Raw genomic sequence first — 19620 nt, 5'->3', positions numbered from 1 at the left:
CAACAACGCCTTCCTGGGTTAACCAGAGAAGGGTAGAAGTCCCGTAGGTTCAAAAATCACAATGGGAGCAGATGGTGTCTTTCCAATAAATAAATCTTTATTAAAATATCTAAGCTAAAAACATACGGATGGAGTTAAATGCTCGGAGTCCTATTATTACCAGTTAGTCCACAGGAAGTAACCACATTGGCTTATAGGGCCAACAAATACTAAATGAAGTTAAACCGACAAAAATTAAACACACCAAATAATAATGAAACATATGAACATAGCAAACAAAATCTGGACACTTCCTTTCAATCCTGTGGGCACTCTGGTGGTTGCCCCGGCAACCAGACGTCCCAACGCCCAACAACTAATTAACACAAATCAATGTAGATGTGGCAAGGTGGAGGAACGAGGGCCCGGGCGGGATTCGATCCCCAGACTCCAGGGTGAGAGTCATACGCTCTAACCAGTCAGCCAAAGGGACATCCCCTTGGCCAAGTAGCCAGGGCGCATGATCTATCGGGACACTGTGACAGGACACTCACACTGTCACATAGACTAAACAGCAGTGAGGAAGTCCTGGGCACTCCACCGGCTCCGGAGATGGAAATGGTCATGGCAGGACGGCGAGATGGAGCAGCAGAGGGGCTGGTGCACCACCGACGACGTCAGACACTCAGCTGATCTCGGTGGAGTGCTGCAGGGAAAGCCGGATGACAAAGCGGCTCTTAAGCCAACCGGCGCGGGCAGGCACAGGTCGTTGCGCCGCTGGATCAGTTCAGCCTACATACGGCTAGCACCCCCCACCTGGGCAGAGAGCTGACAAGGAGTACCTGGATGCAGTGTTAACCCTCTAACCTCATGCACAGCTCCATTCTGTTATTGCACAGATTGCAGTTGGAGTCTCTCAGTACCCCAGCACCTGAAATGCCACACCAGAGCTGTCATGCTGAAAGAGCAGGCAGCTGCCTTTTATTGGATGGCTGACCCCGCCCTGCAATCAATCTAATGTGAGCCACCTGGCTCTGTACTGGGATACAGACACACACACACACACACACACACACACACACACACACACACACACACACACACACACACACACACACACACACACACACACACACAGGCATAACCATGAGTGTCACCATAGTGTTTACAATGGCCCAACCGGACCAGGGGCCTCATTTATCAAGCTTGTTTACGCACAAAACAGGGTCGGAAAACTGTGTAAGCAACTTTCCACGCAAACTTTGGGATTTATGAAAGAAAACTTAGCGGAAAAATGTGCGCAACTTTAAGTTGACTAAGGACCTGGCTTATGGACATTTTGGACATGGAGAGCACCTGCAGCGCTGCTGCTGAGAAGATACAATTATGAAATCCTGCAGCATTATCACTTGTACTGCTTCATTTTCACACAGAACAAGACCCCCCACACGCACACACACATGCACGCGTGCACACACACACACACACACACACACACACACACACACACACACACACACACACACAGTCTGAAGGGCAGAATACAGAATGCAGAATATCAGCAGCGGGACAGATTGAGACAGAATGTCATGCATCTGTGACAGTGTGTGTCCTGTCACTGTGACATGATTGGCTACTTGAACAAGGGAGATCTCCGTTTGGCTGACTGGTTAGCGCGCATGACTTTCACCCGGGAGTCTGGGGATTGAATCCCGATTGGACCATTTTTTTAAATATCCGCCACAGATCTCTCTGAAGAACTCAGCATTGACGGCTTCAGCAATGCTGTGCCACTCCGTGGATTTTCTCTTATTTGTTTTGCAAAAGCACTTCCTCTCATTTCTCCACCTCACCCACAAGTACCTCAACTTCTGCTTCTGTGAAATTGCGCTTCCTTGATCTGCCTTGATCTACGGTCACCATGTCATTGGTGGATCGCTGCAACAGCCGGCTTATGTATATGCATGAGATCCACAAGGCACTTTGCATTGACCATTTATGGCAGTAAGTGGGCGTGGTGAGGGCGGGATGTGACAAAAATGCAGCTGAGAAATGTTCTCGTTAGTCTCTGATTTATGAAGCGGAGATTGCGTGCAGCTGTGCGTACTCCATGTTTGATAGATCACAAACCTACTAGGCGTGAGTACTTTTTTTTGCTGAACTTAAGTACGGTTTTAGTAAGGATTCTACGCAATGTTTGACAAATGAGACCCCAGCTCTTTTTGAAGGGTCTGGACCTGCCACAGAGTTGCTCTTTATCTGATCAAGGATCCGATCTGGGTCCAAGTTTCAAACAAAGGAATTTAGAGGAATTCCTTCTCCTGTTGTCACGGGTCCTCACTCAGACACCAGCGAGGACTCTTCCAGAGGGAGGAGGCAGAAGACACCATCTGGTCCTGGAGGTAAGAGCTTGCTGCTCACTCTGATGTCATAGAATCCAACTAAAATGCTGAACATCGGCCATGAATGTTTATTTGACGTGTTCACTGGTTTCTGAGGCATTTAAAGACCTAATTGTCTCTGATTTTAATTCCATATCTCGCCAAGAAGAAGTTTTCCTTCACCGATCAGCATAGGACACCTGCTCCACCAACAGCAGCTTTCCCAGATTCAGCTGTGAGACGGAGCCTCCAAACATCCTCATCACTACAATGATGACATCATCAGAACCTGACAGGTGCGTCTCAACTTTAAACAGGATGACAACTTCCCTTAGAGACGTAAACTGAGGCGGGTCGTTTGTGCTGCAGCATCTGAAACAGCCTGACTTCCTGTTCCTGTGGCTGAGAAATCCCTGAAACATCAGACAGGATGGAGTTTAATTCAGGAGATGACTCGGGATCCTCTCTGATGAGATTAAATCATCCCATCAGGCAGATGCCCGACCTGCTGATGGGAACTCGTTCAGTCAGGTCACCAGTTTTATAACTTTGCTGAATGTTAGGATTCTGTCATCATCCAGATTGGGATCTGAACACGGAGCTTTTTTTCTTTTCTGGCAGATTAAATCTGCCAGCAGCTCAGATTAACAGCTGAAGGATTACTCGTGTGATGGGAAACAGAAATCAGGACGCGTCAGAGAACTTTTTACTTGAATGGAGTGTTTTAGCAGCAGCTCCTCTGTAGGTGTTTCTGTCTGACAGAAAAAGACTTTTATTTTGGTAATTTTGTCTAAATTGTTCTTATTTCTTCTTTTTTCATCTTCGTTGGAATAAACGTCGCTGTGGAGTCTAACGATGAGGGAGATACTGGTTTATGGGGGACACCTTTAAGACCATTTGGACCAGAAGACTTTTAATATAAAATAAAAGATTAGCGTATTTGGTATTTTGGGACGTGGCCCAAAATTTCCATTTCCTAAATGGAATATCTGTAGCAGATTTTTTACCTGCTCAACATATGAAAGATGCACTTTCTTTTTTTCCACCACACACTTGATTATTTCAGCAGGAAAACATACTTCCCTGTGGTGAAAACCACAGAATTCCCCATTGGAACAGCAGAATTCAGTTTAAGGAACAGCAGAAGTCCTTGTAGGAAGAGCAGAATTCCCTGTGGGAACAGCAGAATTCCCTTTAGGAACAGCAGAATTCTGTGTAAATATCCCTGTAATGTGAAACCATTGGTGACATAAAGCTGTATTAAAAACTTCACATCAGCCTTAGGGAATGTTGTGAAATCAGCTGCTTTAAGATGACAAATGCATTTTTCACTCAGACTAGCCGTTAGCTCATCAATACTGACTGACACAAACTATTTCTCTGAAAGCAGAACCGAAGTATTTACGGTGCTGCTAAAATAAAACCGTTAAAATCCTTATTTTAAATTCTTTCCAGCGTGTAGTTATTATAAACATCTGGCTCTTTAATTTAGTAATGTTAGTTGGACAGCAACAGAATTAGTACTTATGATTATTTTTATTATTAGCAGATATAATCAGAGAAAGTTCAACAGTTTACAAAGTCCAGAGATCAGATTTACGTCTTTATGTAACGTTTTAGTGTGTTCTACTTTTTGTTTATTATTTTTTTTCAACCTTTATTTAACCAGGATAGAGACCCATTGAGGTTAAGAACCTCTTTCACAACGGTGTCCTGGCCAAGAGGCAGCAAAATTCCAAACAGTTACAACGTAATGGCAATGATAAAACACTCGATCATTAAAAGCAGTTACAAGTTACTAATGCAGTCTCTGAAGTTTTCAGTTTGGTTTTAAAGGCATTTAGTGAAACCTGCTCAGTCATTTTCCAGGTTTTCTGCAGCTGGTTCCAAGCAGAAGGAGCAGAGCAGGCGAAGGCTCTCTTTCCTAACTGTGTGCGAGCAAAAGGAACAGAAAGTAGCAACTGATCGTTAGACCTTAAAGAATAGGAATCAACATGTTTTCGTGTGATTAATGTGCAAATATAAGGAGGTAACAATCCAAACACTGCCTTGTAAATAAAATCATACCAATGATTTTGTCTTCTAATTGCCAATGACGGCCATTTCACTCATGAATATAATTCACAGTGATGTTATGGCTCTACAGTTTGTGATGAATCTCAGACGCATGGTAAACCGAGTCCAGTTTTTGTAGCACAGTTAAATATAAGATCACCATAATCTAGTACAGATAAAAAGGTAGTAGTGACAAGTAGCTGTTTTCCTTCAAAAGAAAAACACGACTTATTACGGAAGTAGAAACCCAGCTTTAGTTTTAATTTTTTCACCAGTTTATCTATATGAGATTTAAAGGTAAGGGAGTTATCTATCCAAACACCTAGGTACTTATACGCATGGACCATCTCTATGACTTTCCCTTCCAATGTGATTACTTCAGGAACACTATTCGGTATTTGCCTATTTGTAAAAAAACACATCAACTTAGTCTTCCCAGCATTGGGGGTTAGCTTTAGCTGATGCAATGAGTGCTGGACTACGTCAGATGCTTTCTGCAGGGATTCAACAACCTGCGAAAGTGATGTTCCAGAACAATAGATGATCGTATCATCTGCATAGTAATGCATATTATCATCTTTAATATTTTGGCCCAAGTCATTGATGTACAAGATAAAAAGGACACAGGAGAACAAATGATTCACTTTCTCCATCAGCTTGTCGAGGACTTTCAACTTGCTGATATTAGCTTTGAAAGTTTGGACGATGGTGACTTTTAATGTCTGAATATCCACTCTTATTCAGCTTCATCTCAGAATATTCTGTCTCAATAGTCTAGTTTCATCAGCAGTTCTTTGCATTTTGCAAAAAGTTTATATAAAATAAACAAGTATCGATCGGCGGCTGCCCGGAAGGATCAATAGATCATCCGGGCCTGTTCAAACAGAATCTTTGCTCCACTCACCCAGGGGTCAGACCTGGACGAGGATAAATATCCGAGTCCGTCAGCGTCTCAGCAGTTGGTCTCAGTCCTGCTGACAAGATGGTCTCCAGTGTGGTCCTGGTGGTCCTGGTGGTCTGTGGTCTGGTCGGCGCTAGGCCGGGGCCAGAGCTGCAAGCCAGGGTGGACAAACTAGAGCAAGATAACGACGTGTTGGGTCAGTCTGCTGCTTCTCGTCTGCATTAATGAGCTAGACTGGAGTCGCCGTGAGGCTGCAGAGCTTCAGCTGCTCAGTGAAATGTTTTCTGCCTCTTGCAGCTAAATCTCGAGTGGCGTTCTCTGCTGGTCTGTCCAGCAACATGGAATGGGAAACCACGGGGCCGTTTGACGTGGACACAGTCCTGAAGTTCCAGAGGGTGGTAACGAACATCGGTAACGGATACGACCCTGAGACAGGTACGGTTCTCCCGCCGGTTCATGACAATATCTGGAGCCTCTAAAACCACTAGGACCGCATTCCCCATGGAGTTCCCAAAGTGCTCCAAACACAGGCCGCACGGTATCAGGACAGAATTCACATTGTGATGTTGTCTAACCCTGCGATAAATAACGGTATAAAAAAACGCAGGAAGTTTCAACAGGTGACTTGAACTACACCAAAGGTTCTGCTGCCATCTGGTTGACCCGCCAGAGCCCGTGAAACGTGGAAAACAATCCTACACGACCAATCCCTCGTGGTCTGTTTCCACCAACTGAGGAAGAACAGTTGTGGTCGGTGGAACTCAGGACGAGCGTTCTGTTGTCGATGCTCTACGTAACATCGTGCCATAGCGAGGTTTCTTTACGTCCTGTCTCAAGCCTCGGAGCCTCGTTCAAGTCCACGTGGATTTTTGAACGCTTTAAAAGAATTTCTGCTGCTTAGTTTTAGTGTCTGTCAGCGTGACACACATGACAAGTCGTTTTCTCTTTCACCTCCTCCTCCAGCTCCAACAAATATCTGACATTCCCATCCTTTTCCCGGTCTGCAGGCATCTTCACGGCTCCGGTGAAAGGACTCTACTTCGTCCACCTCACCGGGATGGCGGGCAGCTCCGGAGAACTCAACGCAGGAGTGAAGAAGGACACTGAAAACATGTTTTCCATCTATCAGAAGTCAGGAACCCAGGCCAGCGCCTCCAACGCCATGACACTGGCTCTGGAACCGGGGAACCGCCTCTCTGTCCACCTCTGGACGGGTAACACCATTGTGGGTCATGGCCGCCTCACCACCTTCACCGTGGTCCTGCTCTTCCCCCTGTAGACACCTGCAGCTTGCAGAGGATGTTTAGATGGTCCTCCTGGACCGTGAAACATGTTGTTTCATTTGGTCTGAAAGGTCAACAGGAAATCCAGTTTGTATCGAGTCTCGTTTCAGCTGACTTTCAAAATAAGACCTTTGTATGTAAGGAAGACTTATTTTGAAAAATTATACCTAATAAACAGAAGTCTGTGTCTGCTTACTGATAGTTCTTGTTGATGTCTTCTTTGTTACAACTCTCCCTAATGCCCCTGAACTCTCCACGATGACATCAGTAAAATGGATTATTCTTCAAATCAGCAGAAAATAAAAAAAGTTATTTTCTGGAAAAGTTTTGCTCTGAGAGCAGAAACAAGTAAACAGGATTCACGGATAATTTCCTCTAAACGTCCTTCCTGGAATCTCCTGATGGGAAGTTTTATCCTCATCAGATTTCAGAGAAAATTCTGGAGAAGCCCTCAGTCGGATCTCCGCGTCCGGCTTCAGATCAGCAGGAAGTTTATCAGGAAAAGTCCGTTTCACTGAACCAGAGCTCAGCAGCCCGGTGTTAATAACCATTAACCTGGTTTTGATTAATTAAAGAGGAAATTAAATGTTCCCTTTAGACCACACACACACACACACACACACACACACACACACACACACACACACACACACACACACACACACACACACACACACACACACACACACACACACACAAGATTAACAGAGATAAACTGGCTTAATGTTTTATTTTGAGTTGGGATTATTTTATGGATTTTTTGTTCTTTTAAAGAAGTAAAAAAAAATATTTTTTTATTTGTAAAATTTTTTTTTTGATGGTTTGATTTAAATTTTAATTGATACAAAATAGTTATTAGTTAATAAATATTAGCTTCAACATTTGGTTTCAACAGTTTATTATTAAGAATAAAAACATTTGTTTGATTATCGAAAGTCAAAAATAAAAGCTAAACACGTTTTTAAATAAAATAATAAAAACTAAAACTACAACCGGAAGGCTTTTCTACAACAACAACAACAACAATAATAATAATAATAATAATAATAATAATAATAATAATAATAATAATAATAATTAAAAAGAAGATTCCTGGAAGGAGTCGTCCTCCGTCCCGGACCCGAAGTGCCCCTCTGAGCCCCCGGTACCGGCCGCAGGGCTCCGGTGTGTCGGCAGGTTGGACGGGTCTTCCGCGGTGACCACCGTGGGCTTGGTGGACCTCGTAGCCAGAGAGGTGAAGCCCTGCCCGGCCTCAGGGGGCTCCGAGGCGCCGGACCGGACCGGCGGAACTGGGACGTTACTGGGACTCGTTCTGATCCCGGACAGACTTTGATCATCTGTTTTTGAAGCTCCGGGACCGGGATTTAGGACCGTGTGCTCCCTGGTTCTGTTGCTGGTCCGGTCCGGTCCAGGAACGGTACCGGAAGCGGGTTTCCAGATGAAACCGTAGTAAACCGCCAGGACGGCCGCAGCCAGAGACACGGCCAGCACGTAGCCCAGCACGGTGGCGATCCGGACCCATTTCCTGTTGGTTCTGCCCACCTGGGTCACCCCGGTGTAGGTGGCCGACCTGCGGCGTGCCCCAGGACATAACGGCGGGACCCAGCTCCTCTTCTCCCGCATGGCGGAGGCGGAATGTCCGGTGGTCACGATCCCGGTACTGTCCCCATCTGGACCCACATCTGGACCCAACAGATTTATACTCGCATCGTTAAGGTAAACTGGGTCAAACGGGACCGGAAACACTTGCTATTCCTTCAAATTAAAAGCGTGTTTAGACATGCAGATTTGTGTTCATTTAGTTTAATCAGAATAAACTTAAAGTAATCAGAGTAAAGTTCTCTACTAAAACAGGATTAAACCGTTTACCCCAGATTATTATTATTATTATTATTATTATTATTATTATTATTATTATTATTATTATTATTATTATTATTATTATTATTACAGTTTTTCTCAATTGTTTACACATATTTTCTGGTACTTGAGACACAATTACCACAACATGTAACCAAGTAACCAACCCCCCTAACCAGTTTTGCGAAACTACAAGCACAATTCCTGCTTTGCACTCAAATTTCAAATCTAAAACACACTTTTCTCAAAACACTACACACAATTCTCTGCTGTTGGCACAGTTTTCATACAGGAACTATCTTGTTCTCACAAGGAACACACAGCTATTCAAATGTGCACACTGACTCATCACAAGGGCAAACACCTGTCACACAGTTTTACAATCAGCAATCAGAGCTTTAGCATAAAAGGGCAACAGGTGAGCTCTTCTGTGTTGGAGCAATGGATGCCAACTTTGGAAACGGAGGCAGAGCCAGAGGAGTGAGAGTAAGAGGAGGAGGACGGGGAGGACGATGAGGAAGAGGAAGATGAAGACCAAGGACCGTAATCTCTGATGAGATCCGAGCCACAGGTCAACAGGGTGCAATTTGAATGAAACTCAGAAAGAGTCAAAGAATTGCGATATAACTATGTGCAAGTGAGTCCCGCAATTGATGCATACACTCAACACTGTGTACAGTAAATTATACATGTTTCAATATTGTAATCATAATGATTGTGCTTCACACTAGTGACCACTCCATGCTTATTTCTGATATTGTCATGTGTGTTTCAGAGAGTCCTTGAGCTAGAGGCAGCTGCAGTGGAGCACCAGTTCATCTTCATTGATGAGGTTGGATTCAACCTCACAAAAAGACGAAAGAGGGGAAGGAATATCATTGGCCAGCGTGCCATTGTTGAAGTCCCTGGCCAGCGCGGAGGGAACATCACAATGTGTGCAGCGCTTGGCTACCATGGCATCATCCATCACCATGCTACCCTTGGCCCCTACAACTCCGCCCATCTGATCACATTCCTGGACACCCTACACAACACACTCATTCCACCAGACCAGGTAGATGGTCCAGAACAGCCCAGGTACGTTGTCATTCGGGACCACGTAAGTTTCCACCGGGCTGCTGTGGTTCGTAACTGGTTCACTGGCCACCCACGCTTTTTAGTTGTTTATCTCCCTCCATATTGTCCATTCCTCAATCCCTTTGAGGAATTGTTTCCTGCATGGAGATGGAAGGTGTATGACCGACAGCCACAAACCCGTATACCTCTTCTCCAAGCTATGGAGGACGCATGTGGAGATGTAGCAGCTGATTCTTTTCATGGCTGGGATCGCCATGCTAGGAGATATTTCCCCCGCTGCTTGGCCAGGGACAACATTGCTTGTGATGTGGATGAGGCGCTGAGGCCAGACCGCAACAGAAGAGAGGATTCAGGATAGTTTTATTGTTTTACTGTAACTGTATACAGTAAATTTCTGTTGGATGTAGTTTATGTGTGCAACTTTGTGTTGGTTGGCAATGGGATAAACATTGTGTACAATGTTTTGTGGGAAAAATAAAATACATAATTTCTACCATGTATTTGTGTGTTCAGAGTGTAAAAACAATATTCTAACAACACATGCATGTATTTACTGTCTGTAGTAGGTGTAACACTGAACCAAAAAGGCTTTAGTCATTATGATGAATGGAGAAGAAGTGTTTTCCATTCATCATAGTGTTTAACATTGAGCACATGAGTGTTCTGCTGGTTCTTATAAATGTCTATTCATATGATGGTTTGTGTGTGTCATTTGACAACAAAATCACATTTTGAGGAGAAAGTACATTGTTTTGAATGTGAAGTTTAATTTTGCAGGTTAAGTGAGGGGTTTTGCCCATTGTGTGTGTATTTTCTGGATTTGTGTGTAGAGCACCCTGCTCTGTCATCTCCATCCCCAGTGAGTCATGGTGGATGGCTGCTTATACTGAGCCAGGATCCTCAGGAGGTTTCTTCCTGTTAAAAGGGAGTTTTCCTCTCCACTGTCACTGCATGCTTGCTTTGTATGAGGATTGCTGTAAAGACTCTGACACTAGTCAGTGACTCGATGCAACCTGCTGGGTTCCTTATATAGGAAACTTTTTACTGATTGGCTTCATGACCTGACCTGTACTGGGATGTTTACTGTGTGAAGGTCCTTGAGACGACTCTGGTCCTGATTTGGCGCTTTATAAGTAAACTTGAATTGAATTGAAGTACAAGTCAGCAGATTTTGGAGTCTTACTTCCTGATATGTGGACATCTCCCCTCTGATTGGCTAACAACATGACTCTACCACTGACTCTGTTTGCTCTGCAGTGTTGATGTTTTATCTCCACAAATAACACAAGCCTGGAGGAGTTCTGCTGTGTGGTGGAGTTGCTAATGCTAACAGTTAGCTTCTACTAGCTGAGATGTTCTCTGCTGTTTCCTGGATGCTAAACCAACAACAGCCTTCCCCATCGTCAGTCCAGATGGGTGAGTCCATGAATGTGAGGGGACAGTGTGACGTAGATCTGTCAGGATTTTCTAATCCTACAGTTTCACCGTCTGTTTTCTATCAGAAGCTAATGCAGGAGATAGGTGTAGGAGACTATTTTCATGTTCAGCCCGCATGAAACACTCAGAGTGACCCGTTAGAAATAATCATTAAAACATGGTTTTTCTGTGTTCCACACCTTTAATTATGAAAAAGGAAATAGAATAGGAACTTTAGCTTTAACATCTGGGATTTATTAAAAGCTGGTTTGGGTTTTATTCTGAGCAGGTTTGACTCCAAACGTCCAGAAAATACCTGAAACAGAAATAATTTCAATTTTACTGTCAGACTCAAAATAAGCATCATTTAGTCACAATAAAAACTCAGATTTCTCTAATAAAACATTCCTACAGTCCGTTTTCCTCCTGCATCCGTTCAGCTGTTTACAGGAAAAATGTTAACGAACCATCAGGTGAGCTTAAGTGTGTCTGTTTGTGTGTGTGTGTGTGTGTGTGCGCGCGCGTGTGTGCGTGCGTGTGTGCGCGCATGTGTGCGTGCGTGCGTGTGTGCGCGCATGCGTGTGTTTGCCCCTCACTAACTCACCTGTGTCCTGGTGTCTCCTCACTCGTCCAGGCCCTTTTTGGAGGACCCGTCTCTGCTTTTGGCCCTCAGCTTGTTCACCTGTGACTCTGCGATGTCGGCTCTCTCCTCCGCCTCCTCCAGCTCGTGCTGCAGCTTCCGGAGCTTGGCCATGTTGGTGTTGGCCGACTCCTCCGCCTCCTCGGCTGCATGCTTGTAGGACTTGACCTTCAACTGCAGCTTGTCCACCAGATCCTGCAGGCGAGCCATGTTCTTGCGGTCCTCCTCGGTCTGGTACGTGAGCTCTTTGATCCGGCGCTCATACTTGCGTAGCGCCTTGATGGACTCTGTTCCTCTCTTCTGCTCTGCCTCCAGCTCGTTCTCCAGGTCTTTGATGCGAGACTCCAGTTTTTGGAGCTGCTTCTTGCCACCCTTCATGGCGATCTGCTCGGCCTCATCCAGGCGATGCTGCAGGTCTTTGATAGTTTGCTCCATGTTCTTCTTCATGCGCTCCAGATGGGCGCTGGTGTCCTGCTCCTTCTTCAGCTCCTCAGCCATCATGGCTGCGTCTACTATGGCTTTTTTTGCCTTTTCCTCAGCATTGCGGTTCTCTTGGACGGCGTCCTCCAGCTCGGTTTGGAGGTTAAGGAGGTCTGCTTCATGCTTCTTCTTCTGGTTGATCAGGCTGGTGTTTTGGGAGTGCAGGAGCTGCATTCGTTCGGTGGCATCAGTCAGCTCCTGCTCTGCTAGCTTCCGGCTTCTCTCCGTCTGCTCGAGGGCGGCTCGGAACTCCTCCAGCTCGGCCTGCATCAGATTGTTTCGGCGTTCCAGCAGAGCCACGTTTTCTCTCAGGTCGTCGCTGCAGTGCTGGGAATCGTACAGCTGCAGCTGAGAGTCTTTCAGGAACGCCTGGAGGGTCTTCACCTGTTTCTGGGCTTCAGCTGCCTGCCTGTTTGCCTGACTCAGCTGGATCTCCATCTCGTTGAGGTCTCCCTCCATCTTCTTCTTGACTCTCAGGGCTTCATTCCGGCTCCTGGTCTCGGACTCCAGGGAGGACTGGAGAGACTCCAGCATTCGTTGGTAGTTCCTTTTGGCCTGCTCTGTTTCCTCGTCTTTCTCAGCCAGCTTGCGCTCCATGTCCGCTTTCACCTGATTGAATTCCATCTGAGCCCTGAGGATCTTGCTTTCTTCATGCTCCAGAGAACCTTCTGCTTCTTCTAATGCCGACTGAAGGTCCGCCTTTTCTTGCTCGAGCTGCTTCCGGATCTTCTCCAGCTCGTGGGCGCTGCGGCCACCTTCTCCAAGCTGTTCAGTGAGGTCCGAGATTTCCTCCTGGAGGTTTTTGTTCTCCCGCTTCATTGTCTCAAGATGATCCAGAGATTCCTCGTAGGCATTCTTGAGTTTGAAGAGTTCCGTACTCAGAGACCGAGCTTCTTTCTGGGAGGCCTCCAGTTCACACTGGGACTCTTCAAACTTCTGCTTCCACTCTGCCAGGATTTTGTCGAAGGTTCTTTGCTTTTTGTCCAGTGCTGCTGAAGCTGCGTTAGATCTCTCCAGATCCAACATGAGATCCTCAATCTCGTTTTGAAGGCGATGTTTGGTCTTCTCCAGGGACGAACACTTTGCGTTTACAGCCTCAATAGCCTCTTCGGCTTCCTGGAGTCTCTGAACCAACTTCTTCTTTGCTTCTTCCAGCTCCTCGGTTCTTTGGATCCCATCCGTCTCGTATTTACTCCTCCATGCGGAGACCTCCGTGTTGGATTTGGACAGAGCCCTCTGCAGCTCCGCCTTGGCCTCCTGCTCTTCCTCAAACTGTTCTCGGAGCAGATCACAGTCATGGCGAGCAGACTGCAGTGCGTGGGCCAGAGCATTCTTTGCCTTCACTTCTTCTTCCAGCTGTCTGCGTAGATCTTCCACCTGTTGGTTGTAGGAGCTCTTCCCTCTGGTCAGTTGTGAAATCAGAGACTCCTTCTCCTCCAGCTGGCGTCCCAGCTCTCCATTTTCAGTCAGGAGTTTGGCCTTCTGGGTTGTCAGGTCATTGATGCCCCGCTGAGTCTCCTCGTATTTGCTCTTGTACTCATTCATGCTGTCCTCCATCGTGCGACACATCTTCTCAATGTTGCACTTGGCCTTCACCACACTTTCCAAGTTGGAGGACAGGTCATCCAGCTCCAGCTTCAGCTCGGTCTTCTCTTTCTCCAGCTTCTGCTTCACACGCTGCAGGTTGTCGATTTGCTCTCCGAGTTCAGCGACGGTGTCGGCGTGTTTTTTCCTTAGAGAAGCAGCCGTCGCTTCGTGTTGGAGGGTTGATTCCTCCAGCTCCCTCCGCAGCTTCTGGAATTCTGCATCTCTCTTCTTATTTAGCTCCACCTGAGCTGACGTGGCTCCACCGGCTTCCTCCAGACGTTCGCTGATGTCTTCCAGTTCGCGGGAAAGATCTGAACGCTGCTTCTCCACTTTTGCTCGAGTTGCACGCTCGGCATCCAGCTCCTCCTCCAATTCCTCGATTCTTGCCTGGTTTTCCTTCAGCTTCTTCTGGAGCTGAACAGATGAAACCTGCTCATCATCTAGTCTCGAACTCACTTGGCTGATCTCAAAGTCTTTTTTCTTGAGTTTTTCTTCCAGCTGCTGCTTGTCGTTCTCCAAATCCATCAACGTCTCCTGGGTCATTTTCAGGTCTCCCTCCAGCTTCCTCTTGGAGCGCTCCAGGTCCATCCTGACCTTCTTCTCTTGCTCCAGCGAACCCTCCAGGTCGTCCACCTGCTGCTCCAGTTTAGCTTTAGCTTTGGTCAAACTGTTGGCTTTATCCTCTTCGCTCTGCAGGTCATCCAGTGTCTGCTGGTGGGCCTCTTGTAAGGCCTTCTTCTCCTTGGTCAGCTTCAGGATGTTCTCATCCTGAGAAGCCATCTCTTCCATCAGGTTCTTCACCTTATTCTCCGTAGCATGCTTCTCCTTTTCCACCTTGGCTAGTGTTAGTTCTAGGTCATCTATGTCCTTCTTCAGCTCAGAGCACTCATCTTCAAGCTTGCGTTTCTTTGCTGTGACATCTGCATTCAGCTCCTCTTCATCCTCCAACCTTTCATTCATCTCCTTCAGTTTGGCCTCCAGCTGAATCTTACTCTTAATGAGCTGTTCGCAGCGCTCTTCAGCATCGGTCAGAGTGTCCTGCTCAGACTGAATCTGCAACGTTAAATCGTTCTTCTCCTGCAGGAGACTCACGATTTTCTCCTCCAGTTCCTTCCGCCGCGCCTCGGACTTCTCCAGGGCTTCCTTCAGCTTGTTGAACTCATCCTTCATGTTGGCCATCTCCTTCTCAGCCTCTGCGCTCTTTAGCAGGGGTTTGATTTTGAAGAAGAGCTTCATCCAGGGCCAGTTCTTCACACCCAGGAAAGATCGAAGGTTCCACTGGATGACCACCAGGGCATCCCGGCGTTCCACCAGCTTAGCAAACGTCTCCCTCATGAGGATTCCTCTGGCGTTGGCCTGAATCCTGGTTATGATACGGGAGAGTTGCTCATCTCGCATCTCCTCCAGCGTTCCCAGCAGCCCGGCTTTGAAGAAGACTTTTGTGTGGCCAAACCGGTACTGGGTGTGGTCAATGTCCAGTGATCCCAGTAACTTTTCAGCACTTTTTTTACAATCTATGAACTGACCTTCAGGAATGGCAGCAGCGTTCAAAATCCTGTACCGCTGCTTAAAGTCGCCGTACAGAACCCGGTTCGGGAACCCCTTCCTGCAGATCCTGATACCTTCCAAGACACCGTTGCAGCGCAGTTGGTGCATGACGAGACAGTTGTCCATGACTCCTGGAGTTTTCCTCTCATTAGGAATCAGACATCGGACAAAGTGAGGATGAGTGGTCTTCAGGTTCGTCATCAGCTTGTTCAGGTTTTCCCTGTGAAGAGCAGACACCGTCTGGAACGAGGAACCCTTCTTCTTTGTCGCCTTGCCACTTTTGTCTGCACCATCGGCTCCGGTGTAGGTTGAAAACAGCAGACTCAACAGCTTCAGAGAAGATTTCTGGTAAAGTCCCACCACCGTTTCATTGAGGGGGTCCTTGTTTTTCACCAGCCAGTTTCCGATGTTGTAGTCCACCGTTCCAGCGTAGTGGACCAGGGCGAAATGAGCCTCTGCTTTCCCCTTTGCTGCTCTCGGCTTCTCAAACATCTTGTTTTTGCCCAGATGGTTATCATACAGCTTGGCTTTGAAGGTCTGGTCACTGGCTTTGGGAAACATACATTCTTCCTCCAGGATCGAAAGGATTCCCAGAGGCTTCTCGATCAGGTCGATGCAGGCCTGCAGATCCATCCCAAAGTCGATGAACTCCCAGTCGATTCCCTCCTTTTTGTACTCCTCCTGCTCCAGAACAAACATGTGATGGTTGAAGAACTGCTGCAGTTTCTCGTTGGTGAAGTTGATGCACAGCTGCTCAAATGTGTTAAAATCAAAGATCTCAAATCCAGCAATGTCCAGAACTCCTATGAAGTACTGACGGTGCTGCTTGGTGTCCAGTGATTGGTTGATTCTCACCACCATCCAGTTGAACATCTTCTCATACACCGACTTAGCCAGTGCACCAATAGAATAGTAGACCTGGTCCACACTTTGGCCCTTGGTGACATATTCATTCCCGACCTTAACTCTGGGGTGGCACAGTCCCTTGATGAGGTCTGCAGAGTTCAGCCCCATTAGGTAAGCGGACTTATCAGCGGCCTCGGTCCCGTCGGCCTCGGCCTGCTCCTCACGCTGCTTTTGTTTAAACTTCATGTTGCCGTAGTGCATGATGGCACCGGTCAGTTTGTAGACGGCTGTCTTCTCCTCCGAAGTGAAGCCGAGCACATCAAAGGCGTTATCAGTGGCCATCAGCTCCTCCGAATCATTGATGGAGGCGACGGATACCTCTCCTTGGGAGATGTAGGAGTAGTCATACGGGTTGTTGGTGATCAGCAGCAGGTCCAACAGCTCTGGCTTCTGATTGGACAGAATCTGGTAGAAGATGTGGTAGTTCCTCTCAGCCTTGAGCTGAAAGGTGACTCTGGACTTCTCCAGCAGGTACGTCTCGATGTCGGCCGACGACAGTTTGCCACTTGTGCCAAAATGAATCCGAATAAATTTTCCAAAACGAGAGGAGTTGTCGTTTCTCAAAGTTTTGGCGTTGCCGAAGGCCTCGAGCGCCGGGTTTGCCTGGATGATTTGATCCTCCAGGGTTCCCTTGCTGCTGTCTTTTTTGCCTCCACCTCCAACAGCAGCAATGCTGGCAAAGTACTGGATGACCCTTTTGGTGTTCACCGTCTTCCCTGCTCCGGATTCTCCGGTGATGAGGACAGACTGGTTCTCCCGGTCGGTTAGCATGTACTGATAGGCGTTATCCGAGATGGAAAAAATGTGAGGGGGAGCTTCACTCCTCTTCTTCCCTCTGTAGGCGGCCACCACCTCGTAGTCGTAGACAGGAAGCCACTTGTACGGGTTGACGGTGACGCAGAAGAGCCCAGAGTAGGTGTAGATCATCCAAGCAGCGTAACGCTCTTTGAGGTTAAACAGCACCGCCGGCTCATGGAGGAAGGTGAACATCGCCATGTCTTCGATTTTGTCAAACTTTGGCGGGTTCTGAGGGTGAACGCCGCACTCCTTCACACTCACCGTCGTCCCATCTTCTTTCTTCACAGTCACCATGGCTCCATCTTTGCTGAGGATTTGCCCTTTCACATATTCTTCTTTATCATCAACAACAAAACATTCAGTCTTGATGTCGAACGCTCTGGTCTGAGCCTCCAGACGCTCCTTCTCTGACTTCCTCAGGTAAGGAGCCGCCTTCCCAAACTCGGCCATCACAGCGTCTCCCATGGTGAAAGATGTCAGAAGAGCTGGAGAACGTGGTTTCCTACCGGGGTTGATGATGATCTGCAGCCTCCTTTCAGCTGATGGACGTTTATAAAGACTCCCTACAGACCAAATTAGGACACATCTGATGAAACAGGAACACCTGAGCTAAATTTGTCCCTGAACGCATCATGAGGGCAGATTCAAGACCTTTGGCTGCGAGAATCCATTTTAGGTAAAGACGGGTTTCACTGCTTATCCGTGTGCAGATAGAGACTGACACCTCTTCATTTAGACTCCTCTGTGTCCGTGAGGCAGCTCACGGACATCTCATCTCATCTTTAAACGTTAGTCCACCTCAAATTAACCGTCTGTATCCAGGCAGATGTGCCACCCAACGTTCCGATTCACTTGTAAGTTTGTGTTTAAACTTGTATTAAAGTATTTAAATCTGAATGAACTTGTTCACTCACCTTCTCTCTGAAGAATATTATTTAGTATAACCCTGAATTTACTTTAGAAAAATTTAAGATTTTCTGTCATTTTTTTATTGAAACGATTAAAACTTTAAACATGTTTGTTTTTAACTAAAATAAGACTCCACGTAAAAGAATCCAGCAGCTTTTTTACTTTCTATTTAGTTCAAAAACGTATTCATGTTAGTGGTTCCCAAATAAGGTGTCAAGATCCTTCTGTAGTCCATGAAACCCTCAGTTATGAGCACCGAGGTCATGGAAATGAAATATAATGATAAATAAATGAAATGAGCAACCACTCTGTTTTGGTTCTGGAGGAGGAGATCCTGTCTGAAGATGAAGTCCTCCCAGTAACTCTTATGTGTTCTGACTCTTTTTAGTGTGATGACTAATGATCTGTTTGTTCCATCAACACGTCCCTCAGCATCATCTCAGGCGCTGGCCGGAGGCGTACGATGGGGAGAAGCTGGGATGCTTTGTTCACTCCCGATAAGAAGAGTGTTCTGTGATGAACTCAAGTGTGTGACTCTTTATCTCTGACTCTTTTAGTTCTTCAGTCTGCAAATAGAAACCAGTTTTATCTGAGGAAGGCGGCGGCTGAAGCAGCTGTGTCCGGCCCTCTGCTCGACTCTGCTGGTGTGTTTGATTCCAAACACAGACAGTTGTTACAGATTCAAGATTAAGTTTGTGCAAATTATTAAAAAATGAAACGAGCAGGCGTTTGAACATGTTTGGTGCTGATTTAGTTTTTCTTATGTGGACACCCATCCCAGTTTGAGGCACCTCTAGAGGGCAAATCATCCTCTTTTTTTTTTTTTATTAATAAATTTTTTTTTACCGTGTCCTGTCTGGCTGTGAAGCAAACAGAATTGACGTCTGAATGCTGGTGATAAGCCTTACAGATTTACTCTCAGGTGGAGCATCAAAGCGTCTGCTTTTAATGTCACGCCTGATACCTAAAACTTTATTGTTATTGTTTTTGAATGCTTTATAATTCCGACCAGACACGGAGACAGAGGTGAAAGAGAAAGGAAGAGACAAAAGGTGGTAGTGATGTTGGTGGTGGGGGGAGGTGTTTCAAAAATAAACAATATTGAACAAGAGTCTGCTTCTAGACCTGCAGAAAGAGAGAAGAAAAAACAAAAAAAAAAAAAAAAAAAAAAAAAAAATGGGACACAACAACAATACAACAAGACCAAGCTATCACTGCGTCAACTTGATGAAGAAATATAAAATCAACATTGTTCAACTGAACAATCACACGATAATAAATCACAGTGCATTTAGTGCCAACCACAGCCTTAAGACCTGTGTTTAACGTGCCCAAGTCCATACTTATGAGAGCACCATGTCAGCACCTGTGTGTGTACACGCGCTTGTATATGTAAGGTTTCTCTACAGGAGCGTCTAATAGAGAGTGTGAGGGACCACAGATCCGCCCCCTAAAGATGTGCAGGAGACGGAGGGAGCTCCAAATCCCAGAGATCCAGGAGCTGGCCCAGAATACAGGAACCCCAGGGAGACTGCGACCAGAAAAGCCCCCGCCACCCTCGAGAGGTTGCAGCTGACATCCCTCCCTGTCCTGGATCTCGCTGTGCTGCAGAGTCACAACCTGAAGGTGGAGTAGTGACTCATTTGTTACTGTAACAGCCATTAGACCATTGTAAATTCACCATTACCTGAGAGGTGCAGTGGATGGTATTTTTACTATTTAGTTTGAAATCCTTGTCATGTGCCAGTGGCAACAAATACATTAAATGTTTATTTATTTTTTTATCCAGTCATCGTAAAC

The 19620-nt window shown here is 46.2% G+C and overlaps 3 protein-coding genes across 3 annotated transcripts; 2 read left to right on the top strand and 1 right to left on the bottom strand.

Annotated features, from left to right (window-relative positions):
* The first annotated feature begins 5345 nt into the window (after positions 1 to 5345).
* LOC139062831 (complement C1q subcomponent subunit B-like) lies at positions 5346 to 6800 on the top strand. The gene is made up of 3 exons (XM_070544520.1): positions 5346 to 5512; positions 5614 to 5751; positions 6324 to 6800. Exons 1-3 carry the CDS (start codon positions 5398 to 5400, stop codon positions 6593 to 6595), a joined length of 525 nt encoding a protein of 174 aa, XP_070400621.1. The 5' UTR covers positions 5346 to 5397; the 3' UTR covers positions 6596 to 6800.
* A 1379-nt stretch (positions 6801 to 8179) lies between these two features.
* LOC139062819 (uncharacterized) lies at positions 8180 to 10034 on the top strand. Its single transcript, XM_070544519.1, has 2 exons — positions 8180 to 8315; positions 9235 to 10034. The coding sequence occupies exons 1-2, from the start codon at positions 8235 to 8237 to the stop codon at positions 9892 to 9894; spliced, it is 741 nt and encodes a 246-aa protein (XP_070400620.1). The 5' UTR covers positions 8180 to 8234; the 3' UTR covers positions 9895 to 10034.
* A 1100-nt stretch (positions 10035 to 11134) lies between these two features.
* Positions 11135 to 17452, bottom strand: myh6 (myosin, heavy chain 6, cardiac muscle, alpha). The gene is made up of 2 exons (XM_070544518.1): positions 11557 to 17452; positions 11135 to 11268 (listed from the first exon to the last, which is right to left on the bottom strand). The coding sequence occupies exon 1, from the start codon at positions 17374 to 17376 to the stop codon at positions 11575 to 11577; it is 5802 nt and encodes a 1933-aa protein (XP_070400619.1). The 5' UTR covers positions 17377 to 17452; the 3' UTR covers positions 11135 to 11268; positions 11557 to 11574.
* Positions 17453 to 19620: the final 2168 nt, after the last annotated feature.

The sequence above is a fragment of the Nothobranchius furzeri genome, chromosome 2, assembly GCF_043380555.1.
Source record: "Nothobranchius furzeri strain GRZ-AD chromosome 2, NfurGRZ-RIMD1, whole genome shotgun sequence".
NCBI lineage: Eukaryota > Metazoa > Chordata > Actinopteri > Cyprinodontiformes > Nothobranchiidae > Nothobranchius > Nothobranchius furzeri.
The sequence above is the reverse complement of the archived record's forward strand: the minus strand, read 5'-3'. Positions and strand labels throughout refer to the sequence as shown.

Coding starts and splice junctions, on each gene's coding strand:
- LOC139062831 (XM_070544520.1), top strand. CDS start 5,398: ATGGTCTCCAGTGTGGTCCTGGTGGTCCTGGTGGTCTGTGGTCTGGTC. Junction 5,513..5,613: donor GCAAGATAACGACGTGTTGG/GTCAGTCTGCTG, acceptor TGCCTCTTGCAG/CTAAATCTCGAGTGGCGTTC. Junction 5,752..6,323: donor CGGATACGACCCTGAGACAG/GTACGGTTCTCC, acceptor CCCGGTCTGCAG/GCATCTTCACGGCTCCGGTG.
- LOC139062819 (XM_070544519.1), top strand. CDS start 8,235: ATGTCCGGTGGTCACGATCCCGGTACTGTCCCCATCTGGACCCACATC. Junction 8,316..9,234: donor TTTATACTCGCATCGTTAAG/GTAAACTGGGTC, acceptor TGTGTGTTTCAG/AGAGTCCTTGAGCTAGAGGC.
- myh6 (XM_070544518.1), bottom strand. CDS start 17,376: ATGGGAGACGCTGTGATGGCCGAGTTTGGGAAGGCGGCTCCTTACCTG.